Genomic DNA, 26,210 nt, shown 5'->3' with positions numbered 1-26,210 from the left:
ACTGTTATTGGTCTGGTTTATCTCTATGGGACTTGCTTTCTTCATTTATGAATCATAACAGTTAGATTTGATCTTGAAAGTTCCTTCTAGTTCTAAATTGATGATCATTTAAGTCTTAATATATACAGCCTGAAGAGGAGAGAAGCAGTAGAGGTGACTCTAATAGAGTGGGGAGCTCTTCCACTACCCATAACTTGGACACTTGGACAATCACTGCAATTACTGTTTTCCTCTACCTAGAAAGTATTTTTTTTCTTTGAATTCACTGATGTGAGAAACTCCTATTAAGGAAATGTTTGCCTCAATGTAGATCAGCAACTATTCTGCAATTTATATAGCATTAAAATTTTCTGAAGGGGGAAGGACACTGTGCTAAGTGCTTTACAAATACTTGATTTGATTTTCCCACAACTCTGTAAATAACTCCTCCATGCTTCCATTTTACAGTTCAGGAAATTGGGGCAGAGACTAAATGAACTTGAGCTTAGTAAGTGTCTGAGACTGGATTTGAGTTCAAGTCCCCTTGATTCTTGGACCATTTCTCTGTCTATTGTGCCATCTAGGTGCAAATTACATGACTTAGCCTGGGTCACAAAGACAATGTCTATGACAATAGTATTTGAATCAAGCTCTTGCTGACTCATTGTATTGTATTACATGGACTTTTAAGAACTATAAAATGGTTCAAGATTAAACATTCATAGAAGGTTCAAGTTGGAGGGACCTTAGAGATCACTCATCTCACTTCACAGATAATGACACTGAGTCTCCGAGAGCTGAAGTTACTTGCTATAAATGCTTACTGACTGGCATAACTAGCTAGGAGTGGAGCCAGGACTAAAACCTTGAGCTAATGCTTAGTATAGTATGATGCAGAACAGGTGTGTGTAAGCATTAATCAATAGGAGAGAGTAAGCTAGACAGCAAATTAATTCAAGAGAAAACTTAGAAGCGGTCCTGCCCAGAAGCAGATGGGTAGATTTTCAAGACCCTTTCTCTCTATTGAGTTTCTTTGGGAGGGAGGGAAGATACTAATTCTCTGACTTGAGGAAATCATTTAACTTCTTGCCTCAGTTTCCTTAATTATAAAAATGGAGATAATAGCTCTTACCTCCCAGGATAAAAATGCTATTATTATGATCAAGGAATAACTGAGAGAGGCTCCTAAAGCTCATGGTTAGTATGGCCTGAAATAGAATATATGTATGCAGATGTGAGAGAAGGAATGAGGGTAAGAGACAGGTATATCCAGAGAAAGCTTGAAAGCAGAGACAGAGAGCACGCACACATATACATACATTTTGTTAATAATGTTCATAAGTAGAGTCAGGGTTGAATTGTTTATAGCAAACACTCCATTTTCCATGGATGTTTAGTGCATCTTTAGTTTACCCTCTCTCTGCTCAAACCCATGATACTGCTGACTATGTTCATCTACCATCGAGCTACTCTCTATCTAACCAGGACATATAATGACATGTTACTGTTGACTCAAACATCACTGAGTGAGGAAAACACACTTAAAAAACCCAAACATACATGTACTAGTGCATCCTCAAATCAGATACAAATGCAAAAAGCTTATTATCCGTGCCATTTTCTTTGCAGAGACTCAAGGTTAGTGGTTATGGAAAGAGCTCCCATGGAAAGGAGACCCATGGTTTTAGAAACTTGATCTAGGGAATAAGATGAGCCAGAAAGAGTGCTTGACATGAGGATAGGAGTTGTTGTACACTGAGGGCAACTCAACCCAATTCAGCCAACATATACTTAATGTTATGTGCAGAACGGAGCATTAGGCACCGGGCTGATGTCTAGTACAATGTACAGTGATACACGAAAATTGCATAGCCCCTGACCCCAAGGAGTCTATAAGTTATACAATAAATATAAATGAGAAACCTCCATTAAGAGCAATTCAAAGACCTAGAATTTTTCCAATTTGATCTGGGAAGATTTCATGGACAATCCTTTGGGCTTTGAAAGAAAGGGACTATTTCAGCCTGTAAGCATGGGAGAGATGTCCATTTTAGGTGTCTGGGACCTATTAGTGAAACCAAGGGGAGTGAAGAGGGTAGAGGAAGAACAGTAGGGATCAAATAATTAATTCATTAATTCAGCTGAAATGTAGAGTACACAAAGAGGAATACTAATTAGTGCCTGAGAAAGGTAGGTTTGGAGCTATATTGTAGAGGGCAGTTTTAACAATTTAGGCTAAGGGCCTAACAAATAAACTTATCCTTCTCCTTGGGTCCATGAGCAAGGCAGCAAGATGGCATAGTAGCTACAGTGTTGGATTTGAAGTCAGCAATACATAAGTTCAAATACTACCTGAAGATACTAACTCTGACCCTAGGTAAATCATCTAACCTCTATTTGCCTCAGTTTCCTTAGTAGAACAGGGATAATAACAGTCCTTACCTCCCAGGGTTGTTTTGAGAATAAAAATACTAGCTGTTGTTATGATCATGGTTGATTAACTGGGACTGGCTCCTAAAGCTCATGGGTTAGTGTGGTATGGAATAGAATATATGTATGGAAGCTTTTGTAAACATGAGAGAAAGAATGATGGTAAAAGACAGATATATCCAGAGTTCTGTATCCAGCATTGTTCCACTTTTGCCCTCCCTAGAAGAGGGCTCTTATAGGTCTTTGGAAATGCCTGGTACCCTCTCATGACCATAGCCCACGATCTGCAAAGTAATGAGGAAGACCTAAAATGCAAGGCAAGAGTCCTGTGGAAGCTAAATAATCATGACTTGCTGCCATAAGGACTTCAGACCTCTTACTCTCCCTGGCACAGTGGTTTATGGTCTAGCCACAATCCTATTGCAGTTTGGCAACTATGAACAATTTATCACCTCAGCACTTTTTTCTCTTCTTTCTCCCTGGACTTCAGAGGACTGTATAAAATCAGATTCTTGCCTCATGATCCAAAGCAGGAGAGAGATGGTACAGGACTGGGCATGGGCATAAAGCACCAGAAATGGATAATCTACTACTAATTGGGAGTATGACCTTAGGCAAGCGAGTTCCCTTTTTGGGGACTCAATCTCTTCTGTAAAATGAGATATTCCTATAGGTCCCTTTTAGCTCCAATATTTTGTTATTCTGTTATAAGCATATTGGCCATTAGCAAGGCTTCCTTAGAAACTCTGTTGGTCTTTGGTTTTATGTCCTAAATGTTTTCTTGGTCTGGATTTTGACCTCCTTAGGTGCTAAACAGAGAGCCAACTAGGTCTCTGGATAATTCTTTGGTCCATATAGATAAATTGTCTACTCATGGGCATAGAAGAATCTCGTTCAGGAACCAACTGGCCTGCTTTTGTTTTCCTTGACCAATTGTGTAAATCGGGCCAAAAAAGCACTGATTGATTAATTAAGCATACTTCCTGGCCCTTTCTTCTTAGCTTCATTCCTGTGCCTTACCACCAGGGCTTGAGGATGAGGGCTTTCTTTTGGGGTATCTGCCAATGCCCACTGCTTTCTCCCCTCTGCCTTGACATGGTCAGGAAGGAAATGAAAAGGCCATCCACGGGGGCCATCATTAGAACAAGAATCATGTCGCCAGCACAGCCGAGATGCACATAATTAGAAATTAGAAAAAGGTCAGATCGCGTCATTATCAGCTCAATCAGCTGCCGAGTGCCACAGTCAGTTAATTTGGCATCTGTATTTTTTACAACCCCGCACACGTAGCTCAGCGGACTGTAACTCTTTATCCGGACAGATATACTGCGCAGCCGAGCAGGGACATAAAATGAGAGACCCCAAGCAAATGAGCTGAGATAATTGAGAGATTTATTTTTTATATATATGTGTGTCAGGGCAGCTTTCCTTTGCCCTTGAATATTGACTTTCATAAATGGGATTGTCAGGGGGACACTTGGGTCTGGGGAAACTTTGGCCCTCCGAAATACCTCATTGCCAGACACTGGGCCTCCCTCTGGACCTCATTTTTCCCCAAGTCCAATAAGGTTGCAAGTTGCCTCCCTCCCATTGCCGTTTGAACACACCCTCTCTCTGCTCTCTCCTAATACCTCCTTTCCCCACATCCCTTCCACACTCTAAATTTTCCCTGAAGTAGCAGCCTTCAGTCAAGAATGGCTGAGTTCTCTCCAGAGTTGCCAAGAGGAACAAGAAGGGCTTCCTAGGTTTCAGAAGAACCTTCTCCCTTAGGGATTTCCATCTCTCTCTATCCTTCACTTCTAGAGATCTGCTTAGAATGGGAAGGAGCCTTAGAGATAGACTCCTCATTTTATGGGTGAGGAGAGAGCGGGTCAAGGAGCTGCCCGGTCATAAAATGAGCAATGTGATCAAACAGAAAGAGTGTTGGGCCAGGAGTCAATGAATCAGCAAGCATTTATTATGCATTTACCGTGTCAGTCATCAGGAAACACGGGGTTGAATCTTGCTTCAGATGCCAACAATCTTGGTGATCCTGGGCAAATCACTTCCCTCCTAAAAGCTTCAGTTTCTTCATCTGTAAAAGGGGAATAATAGCACTTACAACCACCTATTTTACTGGTATAGGGAAAGTACATTTTGAAGCACTATAAAAATATGAATTTTTGACAATATAGAGTTAAACTCAAGTCTCCAGTATTTTAAGTTGATGTTTATCTATCTGCCCAAGGGTGTTTAAGCCCTTGAGGTCTTTATAATAAATTTTTTATAATCTATATGAGGACCGTAAAAGTTTGTCTTTCAAGACATAAACTGATTTGCCCTTGGATCGCCTCCTGTCCAAGGGACCATGTTCTGGTCCTATGGCTGTCTGACTACTTCCTTCTCTGAAATACAGATCTTTTCTTCAGTCTGTCCCACCTCTGCCAGTTCCTTATCCCCTTCCTCCCTTACCCTCCTTTCCTCTCTCCTTCACTCCTTACCCTACTCCATTACCAGCAGCCACTGGCTGGCACTTGGTAAAGTTTGTAAAATTTGCAAGTTCCCCAAACCCCTTTGAAAGGTAAAGGCTTTTTGTTTTATAAAATCTGATTTACAGGCCCCTGAGGCACAGGGCCGAAGTTTTATAGATTATGCAAGATTTCAAACCAGGGCTGTAAAACGTACGGTTCAGTTTCATGCATGGCATTTTTTTATGTGTAAATTTCTTAACATTTATGAGGCCCGTTTTAATGAGACTCCAGCGTGACTCAAGGGACAGGTTATGGTTCCTGGCCACAGAGCCAGCCCTAGAGCAGGGGCCTCAATTTTCAGGCCTGCTGGCCCCCTGACCACAACTTCCCCAACCCATTATAGGAGGTCCAGGCCAGTTCTCAGGAGCGCTGTCCAGGAACAGCTCATAATCCATGCTTAGGACTCTCCTTGCCTGGCAATTGTTCTTGCTGGGTCAAACTACTTTATGCTCTAAGAGCCAGAGGTTCAGGGGAGATCTAGATAAAAAACCTCAGATTTTCACTGAAGACAAACCTGTACTAACTTCTGTGAAATGTACATTTAACTCAGGGAACTTTAGGATAATCTGATCCACCCCCTCATTTTATAATTTACATCAGGGAGACCAAGTGACGGATCCAAAATCACACAGCTAGTTTGTGGCAGGGTGAGATTAGAATCCATGTTTCTGGATTCTTTCCAGTCTACCACAAGACTTTTCTTATTTTCATTTCACAATCCTCTGAGATGTCTCTGATCTTTCTTTTCTCTCCTCTTTTCCAAACCCGCATTAGAGCCAGAAGATTTGGCTTCATGTCATAGATCTGCCATTTGTTTTGGGCCAGTTGCATCACCTGTCTGAGACTCAGTTTCTCCTTCTGTTAATTGAAGAGCTTTCACTAGGTAATCTCAAGGTCCCCTTTAGCTCTGCATTTATGATCTCACTGTTATTTCTCTTTTTGCTCCAAGGCTGCTTCATCTCTGATCAGTCTGGGGGAGTTGCTGGCTGAATCTCAGCTTTGATGGCACCAGTGGTTTATAGACACTGTCCAGAACTAGTCCATTTCTATATTCAGGCTGCAGATTGTTTTATTACCAACACTTCTTACAAAGAGAGAGAACTCGGGACACACCATGGATTTGTGATGGTCATAAACTCTCCTTAGTAGGAATAGAAAGCTAGAATTATCCTTCTTTGCAGGAGAAACCTGCTACAGGTCATCTGGAATAAGTAAAAAAAGCTCTGCTTTTATATAGCACTTTAAAGTTTCATGAAGCATTTTCCTCATAACTCTCCTACAAGTTATGTAGTACATTTATTATTTTCATTCCCATTTTCCAGATCAGGAGACTGACTGAGGATGATAGAGATCAAAGGACTTTCTCAGGGTCACATGGCTAGCAAAAAATCAGAACCAGAACTGGAATTTCGTTCTCGTAACTCCCAGGATCACTCTATAAGCCTCTTTATCCTTAGGAAGCACACAGACTGAACTCTTACTGAGCTCTTCCCCATTTTGTGGTTTGGCTCTCAGAAAGTCTTAGGAATCCTGACCTGCTCTCCTTGTCTACTTTTTAAGGCATTGTAGATTTGTTACTGCCTCTATGACTCCTTGGAAAGGAGGACTGAAATTATTTCCTCTTCTGCTTCTTCCTTTTACTAAACACTTGGACCCCAACTACAGATAGATCTGTATCTACCTTATCACCAACATTTAAAGAGATCTTGGCCTTCCAGGATACCCATAAGGAGTAAACTTTCCTTTTTTTTTTTTTTTTAACTATTGGCTTAGAATAACTGGCCAGGCAGACATATGAGCTTTTTCCTAAGTCACATTTACTTACCTATTCATCCACCTATGCAGTCATTCATTCTTTTATTGGGCAAATATTTATTAAGTTTCCCTTTTGCACATGGCATACTGTAAAGTATTTTGATGCTGCAATGTGGGGATTTTACAGAAAAAAAAAATAAATAAGTTCCTTCCTTCTAGGATTAGGTGGAAGCAAAACATATAGACATGAAAGCCAAATAGAGTGTGATAGCTATAAATGTAAATATATTTTTTAAATCTTTATTGATACCTTTTGGTTTTTATATCTCCACTTCCATATACATTCCTCCCCACTTTCTCACAAGTAAACCATACCTTACAACAATAAAAGAGTGAAAAATGTAAACAAAAGCAACCAATATATCCTTTCTATCTAATAGTGTATATAATATCCCGTATTTATACTTTCCTCATTCCTCATCTCTGCAAACAAGTAAGGAAAGTTAATTTTATTAACTCTTCTCAAGAGCTGAGCTTGGCCATTATAATTATTAGCATTTATTTTCATTTATTTCTGTTCTCTTAATATTGTGGTAATCATCATGTATGAGTTTTTTTCCCAATTCTGTTGATTTCACCTAGAAACAATTCATCTGTCTTTCCATACTTCTAAGAATTCTTTACATGTTATTTCTTAAAGCACAGTAATATTCTATTCAGCCATCACACAAATGTTTAAACATTCCTGAATAGATAGATATGCACATTGCTTCCAGTTCTTGTTACCACATAAAGTGTTGCTTTTAATATTTGGTTCATCATGGGATTTTCCTTCTGTCTTTGGCCTTTACAATAGGATATTTGGGTGAAAGTGTAGTAAGAAAAATTTAGTCCTTTTCTTTTTAATTCTATTCCAATTGCTTTTTAGGTTAATTCAAAACTTTTATCAACTGTGGGTTGATGTCCCTGTCTTTCCACAGACTCTCCAACATTGACTATAATCCTCTTTTGTCATCATTGCTGGTTGTGAATATGCAAACATAGATGCTTTTTTAAAAATAGTTTTGTACTTCTCTTAGATAAGAGAAATACTGTAGAAAATATGCTTGGATTTCAGAAAATCATTTGACAAAGCCCTTCATAATAAAATTGTGAAAAAAGAACTCCCCAAATAAGATGTAAGATTTTTGAGGGATAGGACTATTTCAGTTTTTCTTCCCAATACTAAGCACATAGTAGACATATAATATTTGTTGAATGAATGATTGAAGCTTGGTAGCCAGTTTCACCAGTACAGGTGGGTAGATTCTTAATCTGTATAACTATGCCTAAAGTATTGAATGGAAGTCAGCCTAGATGCACATCTATATCATTTCTGTGAGTGTTTTCCCCTCTTTGATGTAATATTCTTATTAATGACGTAAAGACATATGGCACAACAAATTTTCAGATGGCACAAATATGGGAGAAGTAGGTAAAGCCTTGACTTATGGGCTGGAAACAAGACAGAATTTAATAGAGGTATATATAGATTCCTACACCTTAGGTAAATCAACCACATAATTACTAATGGGTTAGACATACCCAGAGAACAGTTCATATTAGAAAGACCTGAGAGACTTAGTGGACTATAGCTTCAATATGATCCACCATGGCAGCCAAAAATACTAACCCAATCTTTTAATCATTCTTTGTCTCCTCAGTGCTTGGCAAAGAGCCTGGTACATAGTAAGCACTCAATAAATACTTGTTTTTTGAATAATTAATAGAAATGTAGTATCCAGGAAAAGGAAGATTTAGACCAAATGTATTTTGCTCTGGCCAGACCACATAGGGAATACTTTGTTTAAGTCTAGGACAATACAATCTAAGAAGGATATCAACAATATATCATTAGTCCAGAGGAGAACAACCAGAAGTCTTTAAACAATGTCACATGAGAAACAACTGAACAAACTAAGGACGTTTTAGCCTTAGGAAGAGAAGTCCTAGAGAGAAGAATATAGCTGCCTTCAAACAGATGACATGGCTCCAAAGTGAAGAATTAAAGCCATGGAGAAAAAATAAAGGGGGAACTGCGAATGGAGAGGAGGTGATCATGATAACTGTGTTTAAGTACTGAATGAGATGTCATATAGAATTTATCTTGCCAAATTAACCAATTAGTGGAAATTACAGAGAAGTGTTTCCCCAGGATAAGGATGAACAACCTAATAAATAAAATTCTCCCAAAGTATAATGGATTGACTTGAAAAGTCAGTCTTCACATAGAGGCAGGATGACTCTTTGTCAGCCACATTGTCAAAGGAATTCCTGCTTAGGTACATGTATTGTGCTACGTGACCTCTGAGATTACATCATATGATTTTATGATAAAACTTATTATTAAAAGAACTTGTTAATAATTAAAACTGTTTGGCAGGAGAATGGGCTAACATATAAGATAATGGAAATGTTCAAATAGAGCCAGTCTGAACACCTTCAGGGATGTTTTAAAGACAATTCCTATGTGCAGTGACAGATTATATTAAATGAACTCTGAAGTCCCTTCAATTTCTAAGATTCCTTGATTCTAAAATCCTGCACTATAATGGGCATGGGAGAAGGGGGAAGGAGCAACAATTATTTCATAGAGAATCTAGAGTTGGAAGGGATCGCCTGGACATTTAGACTAACCATTTTTGGGGAGTGAAGAAAGTGAGGCTCATTGAGTTTAGTTGATTTACCCAACATCACAAAACTATTTTGTGGTATGGAAGTTTTATAGAAAAAAGGAAATATGGAGATGATGCTTAACAAATTTACAGAGGGCACTATTTTCTATGGAATTGTTACTAGACTGGAAGACAAGGACAACATTCAAAATAATTTTGGAAAACTAGTCATATCAGAATGAAATTTAGCAAGAACTGGTACAAAGTGATCTAGTCTTAATAGCAAAAGCTAAACAACATACATGTAAAATGAGGAAGACCAGGGCTTATAGTTGACTAAAGGGTATGAGCAGACAATAGTGTGCTATTGTGGAAAATGGCAGCATTAGGGAGGGGGTACAGACACAAAGAGACAGAATGAGAGAGTTAGTTAATTTGTTAGTTGGTTAATTGGTTTATAAGAGTACTCATTATGTGCCAGGCACTATAATAAGATATTGGTTGTATGCAAACTGCTATCTTTCTTGATTAAACTCAAACTAGTATATTATGTCTCAATTAGTGTATTTTTTAAAAGAATGTGGAGAAACTAGAGAAGTTGCCAAGAACATCAAAGATGATTAGGGAGTAGGAAAAGATTGTAGCATTTAGAGCTTAAAAAGAAGGTTTTTGGAGTCCAGTTCTCTCATTTTATAGTAGAAGCTTGGGAAAGTTGTATTTTCTGAGTAATAAGTACTAGGATCAGGATTTGAATTCAGGATCTTTATTTCGTATCCTTTGCTTCTTCCATTATACCATACTGCCTCTTGTATGAGAAGAAAGTGACACAAATTAGAATTATTTTTCCTGGAGAATTATTTTCCTGGAATTATTTTGCCTGCTCAAAGGTGACTTGAATACAATCTTCTACTACAGGAAGATTTATAAATGAAATGCTAATCAGTTGTTTTCAATGTTTATGAAAAACTGAATAAGAGGAAAGAAGTTTAACTTCAAACTGGAAGGATTTTAGCTGGACATAAAACCAAACTTCTTGACCAACCAAGTGATAAAACCTTGAAACGCCTACTAAGGCTCTAAGTCTCTATTTCTAGACAGTGTCAAGATGGGAAGTGACAGCCATCTGTGCTCGACTATTTAGACATTTATCAACAAGGCAAATGGCTAGATCACATGATCCACCATGGAATCTTCCAGCCTAGTGTGTGGATCATTCAAAAGGTGCTAGAGAGAAGAAAGGAGCAGTAATTATGAAATTGTTACACCAGGCATGAGGGAGGGAAGACTGAAAAATAGAGGGTACACTGCCAGGAAGATAGATGGAAGAGGTAGGAGTCAAAGTGAGGATGGCTTTATAGATGTTTAGGTATCCCCAGATCTTATGTTCCTGACCTAATTCTAGTTACTTCTTCTTACTCCTAGTTACATCAAGAGGCAAGTAGGTGAAGCAACAGATAGACCACTGGGGCTGTATTCAGGAAGACCTCAATTCAAATATGACCTCAATTACTAACTCTGTGATCCTGGGCACATTTCTTCATCTCTGTCTCCTTAAGTTTCCTTAACATAAAATGGAAATTATAATAGGATCTGCTACCTAAGGTTTTAGTGAGAATCAAATTAGATATTTATAAAGATTTAATAGATATAAAGTTTTTAGCACAGTGCCCAGCACATAGTTGGTGCTTAATAAATGCTTTTCTAATCAATTCCTTTATACTACACTCGACTAAATCTCAATTAATCAATAGGTAGTTATTAAATAAGCTTTGCCTCTAACACCATTCCAGGCATTATGATACATAAAATAAGAGGTTCCCCAGAATATGACAAATTAAGGCAACTCCCTAGGCTAGTCTACTTTTTTTTCCAGAAAATTAATATTCATTATCACTTCCATTCATTCTCTTTGACTTTGTTAACTTGTCCTATGTGCAAGACATAGAATTTTTATCCTCCACTCTGTCAGCCAATCTACATCATGGGCTTACTGCCCACCATAGGCAGAGAGAGCCTTGAAAAACACTCTAGGAGAATACCAAAGAAATAGTCAACAGAGTCTTATCGTAGGCTTTGGAGAATTTGCCATTTAGTTCAGCAGTCTCCAAATAGTTAATCTCAGTGAGTGCCAGGGTGGTAGAGTTGGAAAAATGTTGAAATTATAAAACCTGAGTTTGAATCTCAGTTTTGCCATTGATTAATTTTATCTTTTAGCAAATCACTTTGTTCCTCTGGGCCTCAGTTTCCTAATTTGTAAAAAGAGGCATTGGGACTAGATTTTTTACATCTCTTCCAAGCCTAAATCACAGTCCAGTTGAAGGCTGGTCCATTGCCAAATCATGCCTCACTACGTTCAGTGCTCATGGGAAGCTCTTCCCCTGCCCATAATATCCACCCCAAGATCACAGAACTAGTGACTATGTGGGGAAGTATTTGAACTCACTTGTTCCTAATTCTAGATCCTGTGTTTCCTGAACTATGCCACCTCAAAGCAAAGAGGTCAGTTAGATATGATTAAAATAATGTAAATCAAAAGATCATAAAAGAAGAGGAACTAAGAAAATGAAAAACCCATAAAGATCCCAGACAACCAATAAGGAAACGTGACTTTTCCCCTTAGCAGAGAAATGAGGGGAAACCAGGATAGAATATTACATATTTTGTATGATGTGCTATCAGATATTTTTGCTTAGTTGTTTTATTTTTACAGCTAGGTGGTATTTAGAGTCTAGCTAGACTTGGATTTAAGAAGGCAAATTCAAATCCTGCCTTGTAGCTGTATGACACTGGACAGGTCACTTAGTTCTCAGCCTCAGTTTTCTCATCTATAAAATGAGGATGGTAATAAGAGCAACTACCTCACAAGTAGTTGTGAGGATCAGATGATGTTCTTTATGTATCAAAAAGCACTTTCAAAACATTAGCTATCATTCAGATATTATTCATTTTCACAAAGGAGACTTCAGTCTAGAGAGGTTGAAATGGTTGTGATACAAAGACCAAAGGCTTAATGTTTGTTTTTTTTCTTTAAATAACAAATACCATTGACCTTAAAGGACTCCGGGGGACCTTAAAAGATTATTAGAATATGTAATTACTGTAAAGAATATGTTGGTATATTGAAGGTGGGTGGGTGTAGAGAGATTAGAAATTATTTGGACATTTTGGAGAATTAGGATAGGATTAATCTAAGAAGACTTCCTGGAAAATTGGATTGGAACTGTACTACCTCAGAGATGGAGGATCTATATCTCCTGCTCCAATCCACGGCAGCTTTTCTGGAGTCAGGGCCTCTTTAAGAAACTACACAATTCCCTTGCACACTTTTGCAGTGAGTGATACTGCTTCTCCTCCTGTGGTCCTGGGGTCATAGAGATGGGAACTGGAAGAGGGCACGGGTATATATATACACACATGATATCAGAATAGATGCCATGACCTCATCTCTCATTCCTCCCCTCCCCTCCCCACTCTCCAGATGGTGAAAGCAATCCAGGTTCTGAGAATCCACCTGCTGGAGCTGGAGAAGGTGAATGAACTCTGCAAGGACTTTTGTAACCGTTATATCACCTGCCTCAAGACTAAGATGCACAGTGACAACCTGCTCAGGAACGACCTCGGAGGTCCCTATTCCCCCAATCAGCCCTCCATAAACCTGCATCCACAGGTAACATACATCTCCTGATGGGCTTTCTGCCCCTGGCTCAGTAATGGGGGGACATCATGAAAATATCGGAGGATGTTTTAAGAGACTCATTGGCTCTGTTAGTTGTCGAGGCCCCCAGAGAGTCCTCTCATCTGTTCTCCCAGGACAGACAGCTGGGGTAGTTAAGAGCCTCGACTTGCCGTGTGAGGTCTCCAAAGCAGACCTCGGTGCTCTTTGCTACTTGTGTACAACGGTAGCCTCCTCTCCGGGTCCCGTTCTCACGGACCATCCCCAACTCTTCTGTTTAGCATGTGTGTCACCTCATACACGGGATTAAGCCTCTAACACTGCGTCCTTGTCTGAAAAGGAGGGTTGGAAGAGGTGATCTCTAGGGTTCCCTCTGACTGCGAATCTATGGTCCAAGAACAACACCTCCCTCCTCCCATTCCTCCCGTTCCTCTTTGGGGGGAGGTGTCTGGAATGAAAGGTAGAAAGATGACTTTATCTTCTCTTCCTTCAATCTAAATATTGAAATGTCTTCTTGAAGAAGCTTTGTGATGACTCATTCTCCACCATTGCCCCATCTGTGGGAGGAGAGAGGTGGGGAGGGGGGACCAACTGTGAAAGCCAAAAGGCGGGATGAGAAAGGGCGCGCAGCCGAGGCTCCAGAAGGTCTTTGGGCACAAGAGCCCTCCCGTCCACCTACAGCCATAGCTCCCGGACCCTTCAGGCTGGAGGGAAGCGGGCAGAGCGAGGAACGGTTTTATAGTGAGCCTCGTCTCCTGAAATTCTCACCCTGAAAACAAAAGCCATCCCTGCCATGCGCAACCTTTATGGAACAGGGAGAAAGTGGGGTGGGGACTTTGGATTATGCGGAGTGCGGGACAAGAAGTTTATTTCCTCTTTTGATTGCCTGAAATAACCAAATCATTTTATCACAGATCTGAAGAAGCCGCCCAGGCTTCTGTTTGCTAATATTCTCTTGAAATAGACTCATTCCTTCAGAGTCTTATTGTACTTTCCCTTATGATCAAAATTAGCAAGAAACTTGCATAAAAGAGGACAATAATTGCTCAACGAGCATCTCGTTTGTAATTTATTAGTTTCTATTATTGTGGGTTGCTATGGCAACGGTGCGCAGCCCCGGTGACGGGAGAGATTCGAGATAGGAGCTGAGGAGGCTGTGAGGCCTCACCAAATGGAGATGCACATTTTTATCAGTAATTTTCATGAAAATAATAAGTGAGGAGTTAATGAGATGGAAAGCCATCCTGTGGCTATTGTGAATTTTTTTTAAGTGTTGATCTAATTAGAATGCATCAGTCAGGAAAAGTAATGAGGATTTAGTGCCTCACAGAGATGTGAGGATCATATCAGAAAATTAGCACAAGTCTTTGGAAATAATCAGGCCCTTGGAGAGGCGCCGGATTCCCCCTCCTGGGCCCTCCAACTCTACCTCCAGGTCTGGACTTGGGGAGGGGGCAGGTTTCCATGAGCAGCCAGGCTTCCGAGGGGAGGGGAACGCCCGTGCGACTCCTGGGCCGGCAGCAAGTGAGCAAAGGCGCCGGCGGCCTCTCGGAACCTGGGCGAGGGGCTGGGGACCCGCGAGGGTCCTTCAAGGGACTGAAAGCGGGACGGGCTGCGGGCAAACGGGATCTCGGAGGAAGCGCGCCCTCCGGGCCCCCCCAGCACTTGGGGTCTAGGGGAAGGGAGGAGGCCGCTTTCGTCACTCTCATTTCAAGCTCCAGACCACTGGCTGGGGGGGAGTCTGATCCTAAGGACCCGTACTGCAAAAACCTCAGGTCTCCTCAGAGAGAGAGCTAGGCAAGCAGCAGGAAGGAGAGAAGGGGGCGGGATAAGGGGCAGAAAAAAGCTTAGGAGGAAGGTGGGACGGTCCTCCTCTGGGAAGGGCCAGTCTGACTTAATGAACTTCTAAAATGATGGAAACGGGAGTAGTGGCTTTCCTGGGTAGAAGCTAAAACTGGGGACCGAGCCTTTGAGCTAGGGGAAGGAAGGGTGCCCCAGAGGAAAAAGAAAAACTACTCTGTGACATTCGTCATGGTTCAGCCTTAATCCCCCCCAGCCTAAAATAGCAGCACTGCCTGGCTGGCTTGGGGAGGGGTCTCTCCCCTTTGGAACATGATCTGAAGGGATCAACATTCCTCCTCCTCCTCCTTCCCCTCCCCCAGCACTCCCGCTTCTCTCCCTGCAAAGCCCCCCACCTTCCCCGCCCCCGCCTGCTTTGTTGCAAACTGCTGGCTCATAGTTTGCCTCCATATGTTAATTTTGTACATTGGTGTTGAAAAATGAAAGAAATTTAAGTTTTTTAGAAACCAATCCTCCCACCACATTACCTCTCTTTTGGCTTCCTCCTCCTTAGCTATTTGCATCTACTATTGACTTTTCTGGTAGGGAATGAAGAAAGGGGTGGGGGGCAGGGCTGGCAAGGAGATTAAGTTACTTTTGTGGGGCACAAGTATCTCCCTGGTGATGCCCCCCAACAAAGCAGAGGACTCTGGCTTCTCCCTAAAGCTTTCTCCAGCCTCCCAAGATCCTTCCCACCCTCCTCTGAACAACTGAAGCACTTCTTCCGCATTAGGTCATACTTATCAAAAGTTACTTAGCTGCTCCTGAGTTCTAGTCTCCCGTCCTAGTCCCGGTAATAGTATTTGAATACAACTGAATTAGTACAAAACAACAACAACAACAAACCACGTGGTTTCCGCCATAAGCTCCTAATTGTCCACATGTGGAATGGGAAATAAGAGAGTACTTGTCCCTGGCAGGATTTGAGGAGAGCTAGATTAACTCTTGTTGGGGATGCTGTGGAAAGGATTTGTGCTTTAAGTGGGATTGTGACAGAAAGATCTCCAAGGTCCCTTAGAAACAGACTCTATAATATTCAAAATAGAGTCTATAATTGCTCTCTGGTAAATGCCAGGGAATTTCCCATTTTTGCATTTGCATGCCTCTCCTCCCCAAGGAGACGGTAACCTCCCTGAAAGTAGCTGCTGTCTTAGATTTCCTTTTCTTTTGCACAGCAATGAGTATGTAGCAATCATCAGTTACATATCCACTGAATGTATGACTGGCCTTTAACTAAGGCATTATCTTCAGGGGATGAAGGGGAATGAATCACAGGGAACAGCAGTTTCCTAAACTCACTACAAGTAGGAAAAGCCAGGATCCAGAGCAGGCTGCTCATCAAAGCAATGGACATTTGGCATTGTGGAAATGTAGTTTATTAGAGAAAATATAATTAAATTCAGGAAACAAAAGACTTGGGTTTGAATTCTATCTCTAACTATTAATTGTGTGCCCTTAAATAACTTGTCTAACCTCATTGAATTTTAGTTTCTTCCCTGCAAAATGGGGTCATAATTCTTGTGTTGTGAGCATTAAGCAATTCAATAACAAGCGGACTGTGTGCCAAGGATGAGTAGCACAGTTATACCCTTCTCCTGCGACAAAGAGTGTATACAACTTAATTTCACTTTTTAAAAAATCTTATTTTTTATTACAGCTTTTTATTTTCAAAGCATATGCATAGATAATTTTTCAACATTGACTCTTGCAAAACCTTGTGTTCCAGACTTTTCTCTCTCTTCCTCCCATCCCTTCCCCAAGATGGCAAGTAATCCAATAGATATTTTTAAAAATACATGTGTGTGTGTGTGTGTGTGTGTGTGTGTGTGTGTGTCTGTGTACAATTTAATTTCAACCAGTGCTGGGGTGTCTATAGAGCAATGGGGCATGAGGCAACCTTTGACTTGCAAGAATGAGAGGAGGGAATAGTGTCAGCTTTTTTATATAGTGCAATTGTAATCTGACCTACTGAACATTTATTAAATATCTACTATATCCTAGGACTGTATTAGAGGGTTTACAAAAACAAACATGAAAAAGCCCTTTTCCTCAAGGAATAAACATACTACTGCTCTGTCAAAGCAGCTCAGTTTATATCCTGAGAATCTGCCCAGCAAACTTTGGGGAAGCTCTCTGTCCTGGAAAGTTCCCTGGCTGGTTGTGGGGCTCAGCCACTATATACAACATAAGAGCAGGAATTGGAAAGAACCCCTTGTGTAGGACAGGAGTGTCAGATGTTCAAACCCACCAACACCCCTGAACATTTGGAGCTCCCTCTGTCTGCAAGCAGCTTTTTGCAGGCATGAAGTTCACCATCCTCCAAATCTTTGTCCCCCACCCTGGGCTCTCAGCTTGCCTCCCCTCCAAAACCCTCCCCCAGCCCAACATCAGGAGACAGTGAGTAGCCCTTTTCAGTCAGTGAAACCTGAGCAGAGCCTTCCGGGAAGGAATGTTCCTTAAGAGCAGCAGCTGTTTCTTGTCCCCACAGTCCAGAGCTGCCTATCCCTTGAGGCTTGAGCTTCTGGCTAAAGCAATACAGAAAGAGGATTAAGTGGTTTGTTTATAGGCATTTGGCTTCTTAGTTGGGAACCCACCCTGGCTTTAGAGGGGCTTCAGGGACCCAGGGAAAAGAGGAACAGAAGGGAAGAAACTGTAAGGAAAAGAGTAGATAGCAGCTTCCTACCTAGATTGATTGTAGATGAATCTACAAATAAATATCAAGCACCCATCATGTTCTAGTCACTATGCTAGATATTAGAAGAGATGTAAGGAAATGAAGGACAAAAGTCTCTTCTCTCAAGAATTACATAATTGAGCTCAAGGATGAGGTCTTCATGACCTATAAGGAATCCCTCTCATATCCAGTCAGTTGCTGAGGTGATAGGTTCTTTCCCTAAAACATCTCTTCCATCTCTCCCCTTCTCTCAGTTTCCACAGCCCTTGTCCTAGTTTAAGTTCTCATCACTTCTTATCGAAATTTTGCAATAGCCTTCTCATTAGACTTGCAGTTTTCAATCTGTGCCCTCTGTGATACATCCTCGACACTGCCAAAATAACTTTCCTAAATTATAAGTGCAATCATGCTACTCCCCTGCTTAAGACTCTTCAGTGTCTTCTTATTGCCTTTTAGAATAAACTATAACTTAACTCAGCTTGGCATCTAAAGTGCTTCATAATTTGGCCACAACTTCCCTTTCTAGGCTAATTTCATATATTACTCTTCACATACACTTTCCCTCCAAACTGGCCTATTCCCTACCTCTTAACTTTTTGCACTATCTTCCATTCCCCTTTGTTGCTTATGTCTGGGATGCACTTCTAGCTCACTGCTCTCTTAGAATCCCTGTCTTCCATCAAAACTGAGTTTTTGAGTCACTCGCTATTGAAAGCTCTATTTCTCCCCAATAGGGGGAAAGTTAGGATTTTCTCCCTCCTCAAGTTATCAAAAATGTGCTTATCTCCTTACATCTTGGATTCTCCCTCAGCCCTATAGAGTGTAAGCCCTTTAAAAGCAGGGACTTTCAAAATAAATAAATAAATGAGCAGGGACTTTTAAATTATTTATTTTTTTGCCTTTTATTTTATCTTTGAACTCTAGCATCTAGCACCTTTCTGGTACCTAAGAGGCTTGAAAAATGCTTGTTCAATTGAATCAGGATACAAATACAAAGCAATATGCAGTAGAATGCAGTGTATGGTATGTGCCAATACAGACAATAGTCAATAAATCAAACATTTCTTAACTATATGCTAGAAATAATAAAGACCAAAAATGTGTAAATCTCAATTGAATGCTGAAATGGGAATAAGAACACCTACCTCACAAGGATCAAATGAGGTAACATGTAAAAGATTTGGAAAATTGCAAAGCGCTTTATAAATGCTAGCTAGTCTACTATTATTATAAATCATGAGAGGCAGTATGGTTTGGTGGAGAGTTGGTCTCAAAACCAGGAAGATCTGCAATCAAATACTGCCTCTAGATACTGACAGTGTGACCCTGGTCAATTCACCTTTCTCAGTGTTCTAGATAATGAGGCTATATGATGCAGAGAAGGAGATAACCTGCAAGGGTAAAGGGATTTCTGCACAGAAATAATAAATCAATATAAATCAAACATTTCTTAACTATATGCTAGAAATAATAAAGACCAAAAATGGGTAAATCTCAATTGAATGCTGAATCTCAAAGATTTTACATTCTACTGGGGAATAAGTTATTCTGATTTAAAGGGAGGAGAAGATTAGAAGTTAGAGGAGTTAGAAGATTCGGCTTCAAAATCCTGTTTGGCTTCTTACTATTTTAGTGACATTTGGCAAATTACACCATCTTTCAGTCCCATTTTCCTCCTCTATAAACTGAAGGGATTGAATTAGGTGGCCTTGAAAGTCTTTGCACTTAAGGTGCTGTGAAATTATAACCTTAAAAACATTGCAGATTGTGGTGGTTAAAGAAAACTTTTCCAAAAAAGATGAGACCAATTAGTTCTCTATGGAACTCAAGTTATCATGATGAGCCCAAAGCTTGGCCACATGGATCAGCAGAGACATCTAGTGGCCCGAGAAGTGCATGGCAAATAGCTGAGGTCTGGAAGCCTTCTTTTCAAAAACCACTAGATCTGGGAAATGATATGTGGTTTCCCCAAATTTCCAGTTAAAAGGGACCTTATAAAGTCATTTAGTCTACTCCTCTGTCTAGACACAATGGCACCCAAGCCATTCTAAATAAATGACTTTTTAAAAGTAAATTTTATTGATATATTCAGCTTTTATCATTAACTATATTTCCCACTGTATCTCCCTTTCCACCCTCAAGATGATATTTGAAAGGACAAGAAATAAAGGGAATTTCTACTACTTTTCCCTCATTCGCCCACTTATTTCAGTGGATTATTGTCCTGACTCTTCGGGTCAGATTCCCTCTCTTACCTAATGAAGCTCTTTTCCTCTTCTCTTGGCCTCTGGGTAAGGGCTTGAACAACACAATTAAAATGACGATGATTACATAGGTGCCAAATTACAGGATATCCCCAAAGTCCTTAAAGTTTACAGTTTTGAGCTACTAATAGCTTAAAGACTTGCGATTTAGTTTATATAATTTATATGAAAAATGGTGTAATTTGCCAAATGTCACTAAAATAGTAAGAAGCCAAACAGGATTTTGAAGCCAAATCTTCCAACTCCTCTAACTTCTAATCTACTTCTCTTCTCCCTTTAAATCAGAATAACTTATTCCCCAGTAGAATGTAAAATCTTTGAGATTCAGCATTCAATTGAGATTTACCCATTTTTGGTCTTTATTATTTCTAGCATATAGTTAAGAAATGTTTGATTTATATTGATTTATTATTTCTGTGCAGAAATCCCTTTACCCTTGCAGGTTATCTCCTTCTCTGCATCATATAGCCTCATTATCTAGAACACTGAGAAAGGTGAATTGACCAGGGTCACACTGTCAGTATTTAGAGGCAGTATTTGATTGCAGATCTTCCTGGTTTTGAGACCAACTCTCCACCAAACCATACTGCCTCTCATGATTTATAATAATAGTAGACTAGCTAGCATTTATAAAGCGCTTTGCAATTTTCCAAATCTTTTACATGTTACCTCATTTGATCCTTGTGAGGTAAGTGTTCTTATTCCCATTTTACAGATAAAGAAACTGAGAGTGAGAGTCTAAGTGACTTCAGCAAAGTCTGAGACAATGTTTCCTGACTCAAATCTGATGTTGAATTCACTGTGCCTCAAACTTCATTCATTCATGAATCCACTGTGCCTCAAAATTCCTTCAGTTTGAATGTTGATTACTTTATATTTTCTTTTCCTCCCTTTTCATGATATGTCTAAAGAGATTCTGGGTGAAACCCAGAATCTGATTCCAAATCTGGTCAAGAATGCCATCTCCACCTAAATGCACTAGGTGTCCAAACTCTACCCTTTCTATCTGTCCTCTTCCTTCTCCCCTCCCTTAGTCTCTGTGGTTTCTGGCAATAATCTAAGGAAGAGTGAGTCACACTTTGGTTGGGAATGGGAGACAAAGGTTTTGGGACCATTTACTACTTCCTTCAAACCTTACCTTTACTGTTCTATCTTTAAAAGAAAGATTTTCGGGACAGCTAGGTGTCACAGTGGATAGAGCACCAGCTTTGAAGTCAGGAAGACCTGAGTTCAAATTTGAACTCAGACACTTAACACTTCCTAGCTGGGTGACCCTGGGCAAGGCACTTAATCCCAATTGTCTCAGCAAAAAAAAAGAAAAAAAGAAAAAAAAAAAAAAGAAAGAAAGAAAGATTATCTCGGTAAGCATCGGTAGGTGAGCAGGGTATAGGAGTTAGGGAGAGGAAGGGGAGAAATACTCTTGTTTATTCATGACTTGTGAGTCATCAAGTCCTAGAGCTATACTAAGGCACTATCTCTTACAGAATGAGTCTGCCTTTTTTTTTTTTTTTTTTTTTTTTTTTTTTTTTTTTTGCTATGATTAGCCCTGGAAGCTGCTTAAGCCATGAGACATGAGCCTGACCAAAACCAGTGACTCCAGACTTGAATATATAGCAGTTTGAGCTCTTGCTGCTTCCCCTCTTCCCCCTGTTTCAGTGGATAGCAACCAAACACTAAATTCCATATAGATTCTCTAGCATGAGACAGGGTCAACTTCTGTGAAGAGGCTTCTTAAACTTTTTCCACTGTGACCCCTTTTTACCTGGGACATTTTTATGGGATCCCAGGTGTGTAGATATATAAAATAGGTATATGAAGCAAACATTTGCTGATAATAAATCATAATTTCACAACCTCACATTCAATTATGTGACCACCCCATATGAGGCTGTGACCCACAGCCTATAAGCTTTGCTCTAGGTGGCAGCTGATGGCACAGTGAATAGAATTCTGGCCCTGAAGTTAGGGAGATTGGAGTTCAAATTTATGTATAGATTTATAGACATGGACCAAGTTTGATTCTTCTGTATCAGACCAATCAACAAAGGTTAAAAACCATATTGTTTATATAAAGCTCTTGAGTAAGATCAATTACTGTCCCCTGAACTCATTCCTCCATTGGCCTTTTCCTTTTGTTATTTGATAAAAATAAAAATATATCTATTTTTAAATCATATATTAACTATGCAATCTTAGACAAGTCATTTAATCTCTATTTGTCTCAAATTACTCACCTACAAAACAGGGGTTAGAATAGCAGGATCAAATAAGATAATATTTTTTAAAAGCATTTAGCTCCATGCCTGGTACAAAATAGGCATTATATAAATTCCTTTTCCCCTTTCCTGATGACTTGGGAAGTTTAGTTTGAAAACTACAAAATGTGCTTCTCACATTTTAAAAAATGCTAAGGAACTTAAAAAGAAATCATTCTATTTGTGTTTAGATAGAATAATATTCACCTGATTTAGAGTCTGGTAGGACCCAGGGGAAGCTATTGTGAATAACTGTGCTTAGATAACATCTGCCTGAGGTACTTACTCGCTGAGAAAGATCTATCAGTTGGCCTGTGGCATAAGTGGAGGGGACATGCTTTTCCCCATTCTACCCAGTTGGAGACTGAGGTCAGGGGAGGAGGTAGCAGCAAATCCTGACACAACAAACCTAAGATAAAAATTCAGGATGATGCTGCCTTTGATATTGGGTTTCCTCAGTATCTTAAAGGGGGAGATGTTGAGATCTAGAGTAAATTTTGGCACTTATAGCCAACAGACTTAAGTATGGTGACAAAATTATCTGGACTTCCTTGCTCAGACAAAGTTATAGCAAAGAAGGGGATACCTATTCAACTCTTTCCCTTCTTGCAGCATTTTATATTTATCTTATGCATTTCTATCATTATTTGGACCTTTTTAAAAAAATCTCTTCTAAATAGATCATTGTTCTAATGTGGGGCTCATAGTTGAGTTTTCTTCCAGTCTCTGGCAGATAATATAACTCTTTGCTTTGAGAAATAATGAAATAGAAAGGCAAGATCTTCTTTGAAAGCAGACACTATGTCAATTCATTTTTCTATGCCAGCGCTTAGCAGGGTGCCTTATAAATAATAATGATCATTGCAGCCATATTTATCTCATTTGATAATCATGTCAATCCTCTGAGGTAAGTATACCCCTTTATAGTTTAGAAAACACTTTGCTCACAGCAGTACCACAAAAACAAGTGAGAAAAATATTATCCCCATTTTTCTTATGAGAGAGGCTGCAGTCTTTAGAGAGACTGGGTGGCTTGCTTATAATTACACAGGATAGCCAACACTCAAATCCACGTCTTCTGACTCAATTTATGTATTATTTTCAGTAAACCAGGCTCAAGCTCCCTCAGGAAAGGGTGCTGTAGATTACAGAAACTAGAACCCAGTCTGACAGTGATGTGATTTAGGTTTTGTTTGGAGAATACTTTGCTCTGTGGGTTAAGTAGTTTCACAGAATAGTTAGTGTCATTTAATAACTTTAGTTTATTAACTGGGTAGTTTAGGGGAAAGGGAGATTTTTCTTTAGTTTATCTTGTGACTCTGAAAATCACTGTAATTTATTACAATGTGAGGCTTATCACTAATTTTGCTTCATAGTCCTTGCATAATTCAAGGCAGGCTATACATTCCATCCTATGTCATCATCTAAATTTCCCAAATAGTTTATCTGAAGAAAGTCGTTGGGAGAGTTCATGGGAACAAAATCCAATCCCTAAAGTTAGCATGACAAAAGGTAGAATGATGTCTTGGACCAAATGTTTGTGCATTGCTCCTTAGCAGGGATGGAAGTGAGGGTAAAGGAAGGTATCCCTGGGAAGGAATCATTTAATTTCCTTTTCCCTCCCTTCTTTTCTTCCCCCACTAATACCAGTAGAACCCTATCCAAGGCTAGATAGCTGGGTAGGAGTGCCCTTTACTCAATAGTATGGCTTCCTCCATGGGATATATAGTTTCAGCTCATTCTATTTGAGACCTTATAAACTACAGAGGAGTAGGGGGTTGCAGAAGAGCAGGCCATGGGAACTGCTTTTAGTTAACCTAGCTTTTCCAAGGTGGTGCAGGAGATAGAGCACCTGGCCTGGAGTGAGGAAGCCTGAGTTCAAAGGTGGCCTCAGACACAAATCTGCACAAATCACTTAAACTTATATCTGTTTCCTCTTCTGTAATATGACCTGGAGAAGAAAATGGCAAACCATTCCAGTATCTTTACTAAGAAAACCACAAATGGGGTCACAAAAAGCTAGACACAACTGAACAATATCAACACTTCCCAACAGGATGAAATATACCTAGAGACTATCTCAGCCCAGCAGGGAGGGAGAAAATAGCGAGTTAAGGAAGATCATGCTAGATTTGCCTAGTTTCCCAAAACTAATAAGAATTTATGCATAGTTGAATCACAAACTTTCCTGATTTTATATATTTTTATTTAATTGCTGGATATTTCCTGGAATAATAAACTGGCTGGGAGAACAATGAAGCAATTAGGTGGCTACTGTGCTGGCTTTGCAGTAGGAATACCTGCCTCAATACTCAGGATAATAATCCTGCCTCAAACATTTATAGGCAAATAAATCTCTTAACCTCTCTCAGCCTCAGTTTTCCCATCTGTAAAATAGGGATAATTGTAACACCTGCTTCACAAAGTTGTCATGAGGATCAAATGAATAAATGTGATACATAGAATTCTTTACAAACCTTTTTTAGGTTATATAAATATTAGCTATCAATATTCTGAGTTATTCTCCACTAATTGAGCAGAATAGCAACATGAATAATTCCAAATAATAGACAACCCAAGAGTTGAGTTCAAGTTTTTCTGTTGAATTTTAGGGTGAACTATGTAAGATTTGCTTTTTACCACTATCCATCTCCTCCAGAAAACTGACCTTTTTAATTTAGTTTGGCTTCAGCTAACCATCTAACCATTTTACAATGGAAATAATATTAATTGTGCAGTTATAAGACCTGAATTTGAGTCTAGCCTGTGCTTAGGAAGGTATTCTAAATTGTGATGTCATTATCTCTAAGTTGGGGGCAAGAATATTTGTACTGCCACTATCTCAAAATAGTTTTGGGGTAAACACTTTATCAATCATAACATGCTGCCTAAATGTCAGCTGTTATTACTCCCTTTTTAACACTGGAATTGGCAGTGGAGAGAAAGGATCCAGAGAATGGTAAATTACAATGAAGCTAGCCTATAATTGAATATTTGTGACAAATAACCTAGGCATGTTCTGTCAATCACAATCCAACTTGACTTCTCACTGGAGCATGGAGGTGACTTCTGATTCTTGAAGGCTATGTGTGCTTTTGGAGTGAAAGCCCTGCCATGTTTGGCCAAACTAGACAGATATTCAGTGTAAGACCTAGCAATGAAATGTATACCTGCCATTGAAGATCTGGCTACTATATGCTGATTTTTTTTTTTCTTTTGGTTGTTAAACAACAGTAACTCATGAAATTATAGCAGTCATTAGGAATATTCAACAGTGCAGAAAGGGATTGCTGTACAATTCCATTCTGTATCTACCAGAGAAAAGCCACAATAAAGAAATCATCAATAAGCATTTATTAAACATCTACTATGTAAGTGCCAGACTAGTTCTCAATACTGGTGGTAAAGACAACAGCAAAACAGATCCTGCCCTTCAGGAGCTTATATCTTATCACAGATATTGTGAACCATTGATACAATTCAAGCATAAACTGTTCATGGACTCAAGACTATACTCTATCTTAGAGATCTTCTATTCTAATCTTTCCATTTTCAGGGAGGTCCAGAATGATTCTGCCTTTCCCAATATTATGCAGTAGTGTTTACAGTCCCTCCTGTAAACACCACTATATCAGGCTAGCTCTAGGGATTTGTATGTATAGATTGTTCCAAATATGATTCATGATGGGCAAACAAGAAAAGTATTGAATAGAATTGGATTAATTTCAAAAGGAGGAATGAATGCCACAGTAAAGAAAGAACTTTGATTTGGAATCTAAGTACTAGAGTTTTACTGATTTCTTTTTTTTTTTAATTTTTTTTATTTTAATGGAATATTATTTTTCAGTTACAAGGAAAGATAACCATCTTCCAAACATTATTTTTGTAAGATTCCAATTTTTTTCTCCTTCCATAAGATAGCATGCAAATTGATATGTTATACATGTACAATCAATTTTTAACATTTTCATATGAGGCATGATGGAAAAGAAAGATCAGAACAAAAGGGGAAAACCATAAGAAAACAAAAATAAAAAAACCCAATAACAACAAGAAGGTGAAAATAGTATCCTTCAATCCACAGTCAGTCTCTATATTTCATCCTCTGCATATGAATAGCATTTTCCATCCAAAGTCTATTGGAATTGTCTTGAAAAAGCAAACAACAAATAGTGAA

At 39.4% G+C, this 26,210-nt stretch overlaps 1 protein-coding gene across 2 annotated transcripts in view; it reads left to right on the top strand.

The window, feature by feature from the left end:
- Positions 1-26,210, top strand: part of PKNOX2 (PBX/knotted 1 homeobox 2) — a 346,585-nt gene that overhangs the window by 281,869 nt on the left and 38,506 nt on the right. For both annotated transcript variants that reach the window (XM_074303895.1, XM_074303894.1), the window contains one exon: positions 12,807-12,995. In XM_074303895.1, the coding sequence (XP_074159996.1) occupies positions 12,807-12,995 (189 nt within the window). The remainder of the gene's footprint in view (positions 1-12,806; positions 12,996-26,210) is intronic.

Source organism: Sminthopsis crassicaudata, chromosome 3, assembly GCF_048593235.1.
Source record: "Sminthopsis crassicaudata isolate SCR6 chromosome 3, ASM4859323v1, whole genome shotgun sequence".
Lineage (NCBI taxonomy): Eukaryota > Metazoa > Chordata > Mammalia > Dasyuromorphia > Dasyuridae > Sminthopsis > Sminthopsis crassicaudata.
The sequence above is the reverse complement of the archived record's forward strand: the minus strand, read 5'-3'. Positions and strand labels throughout refer to the sequence as shown.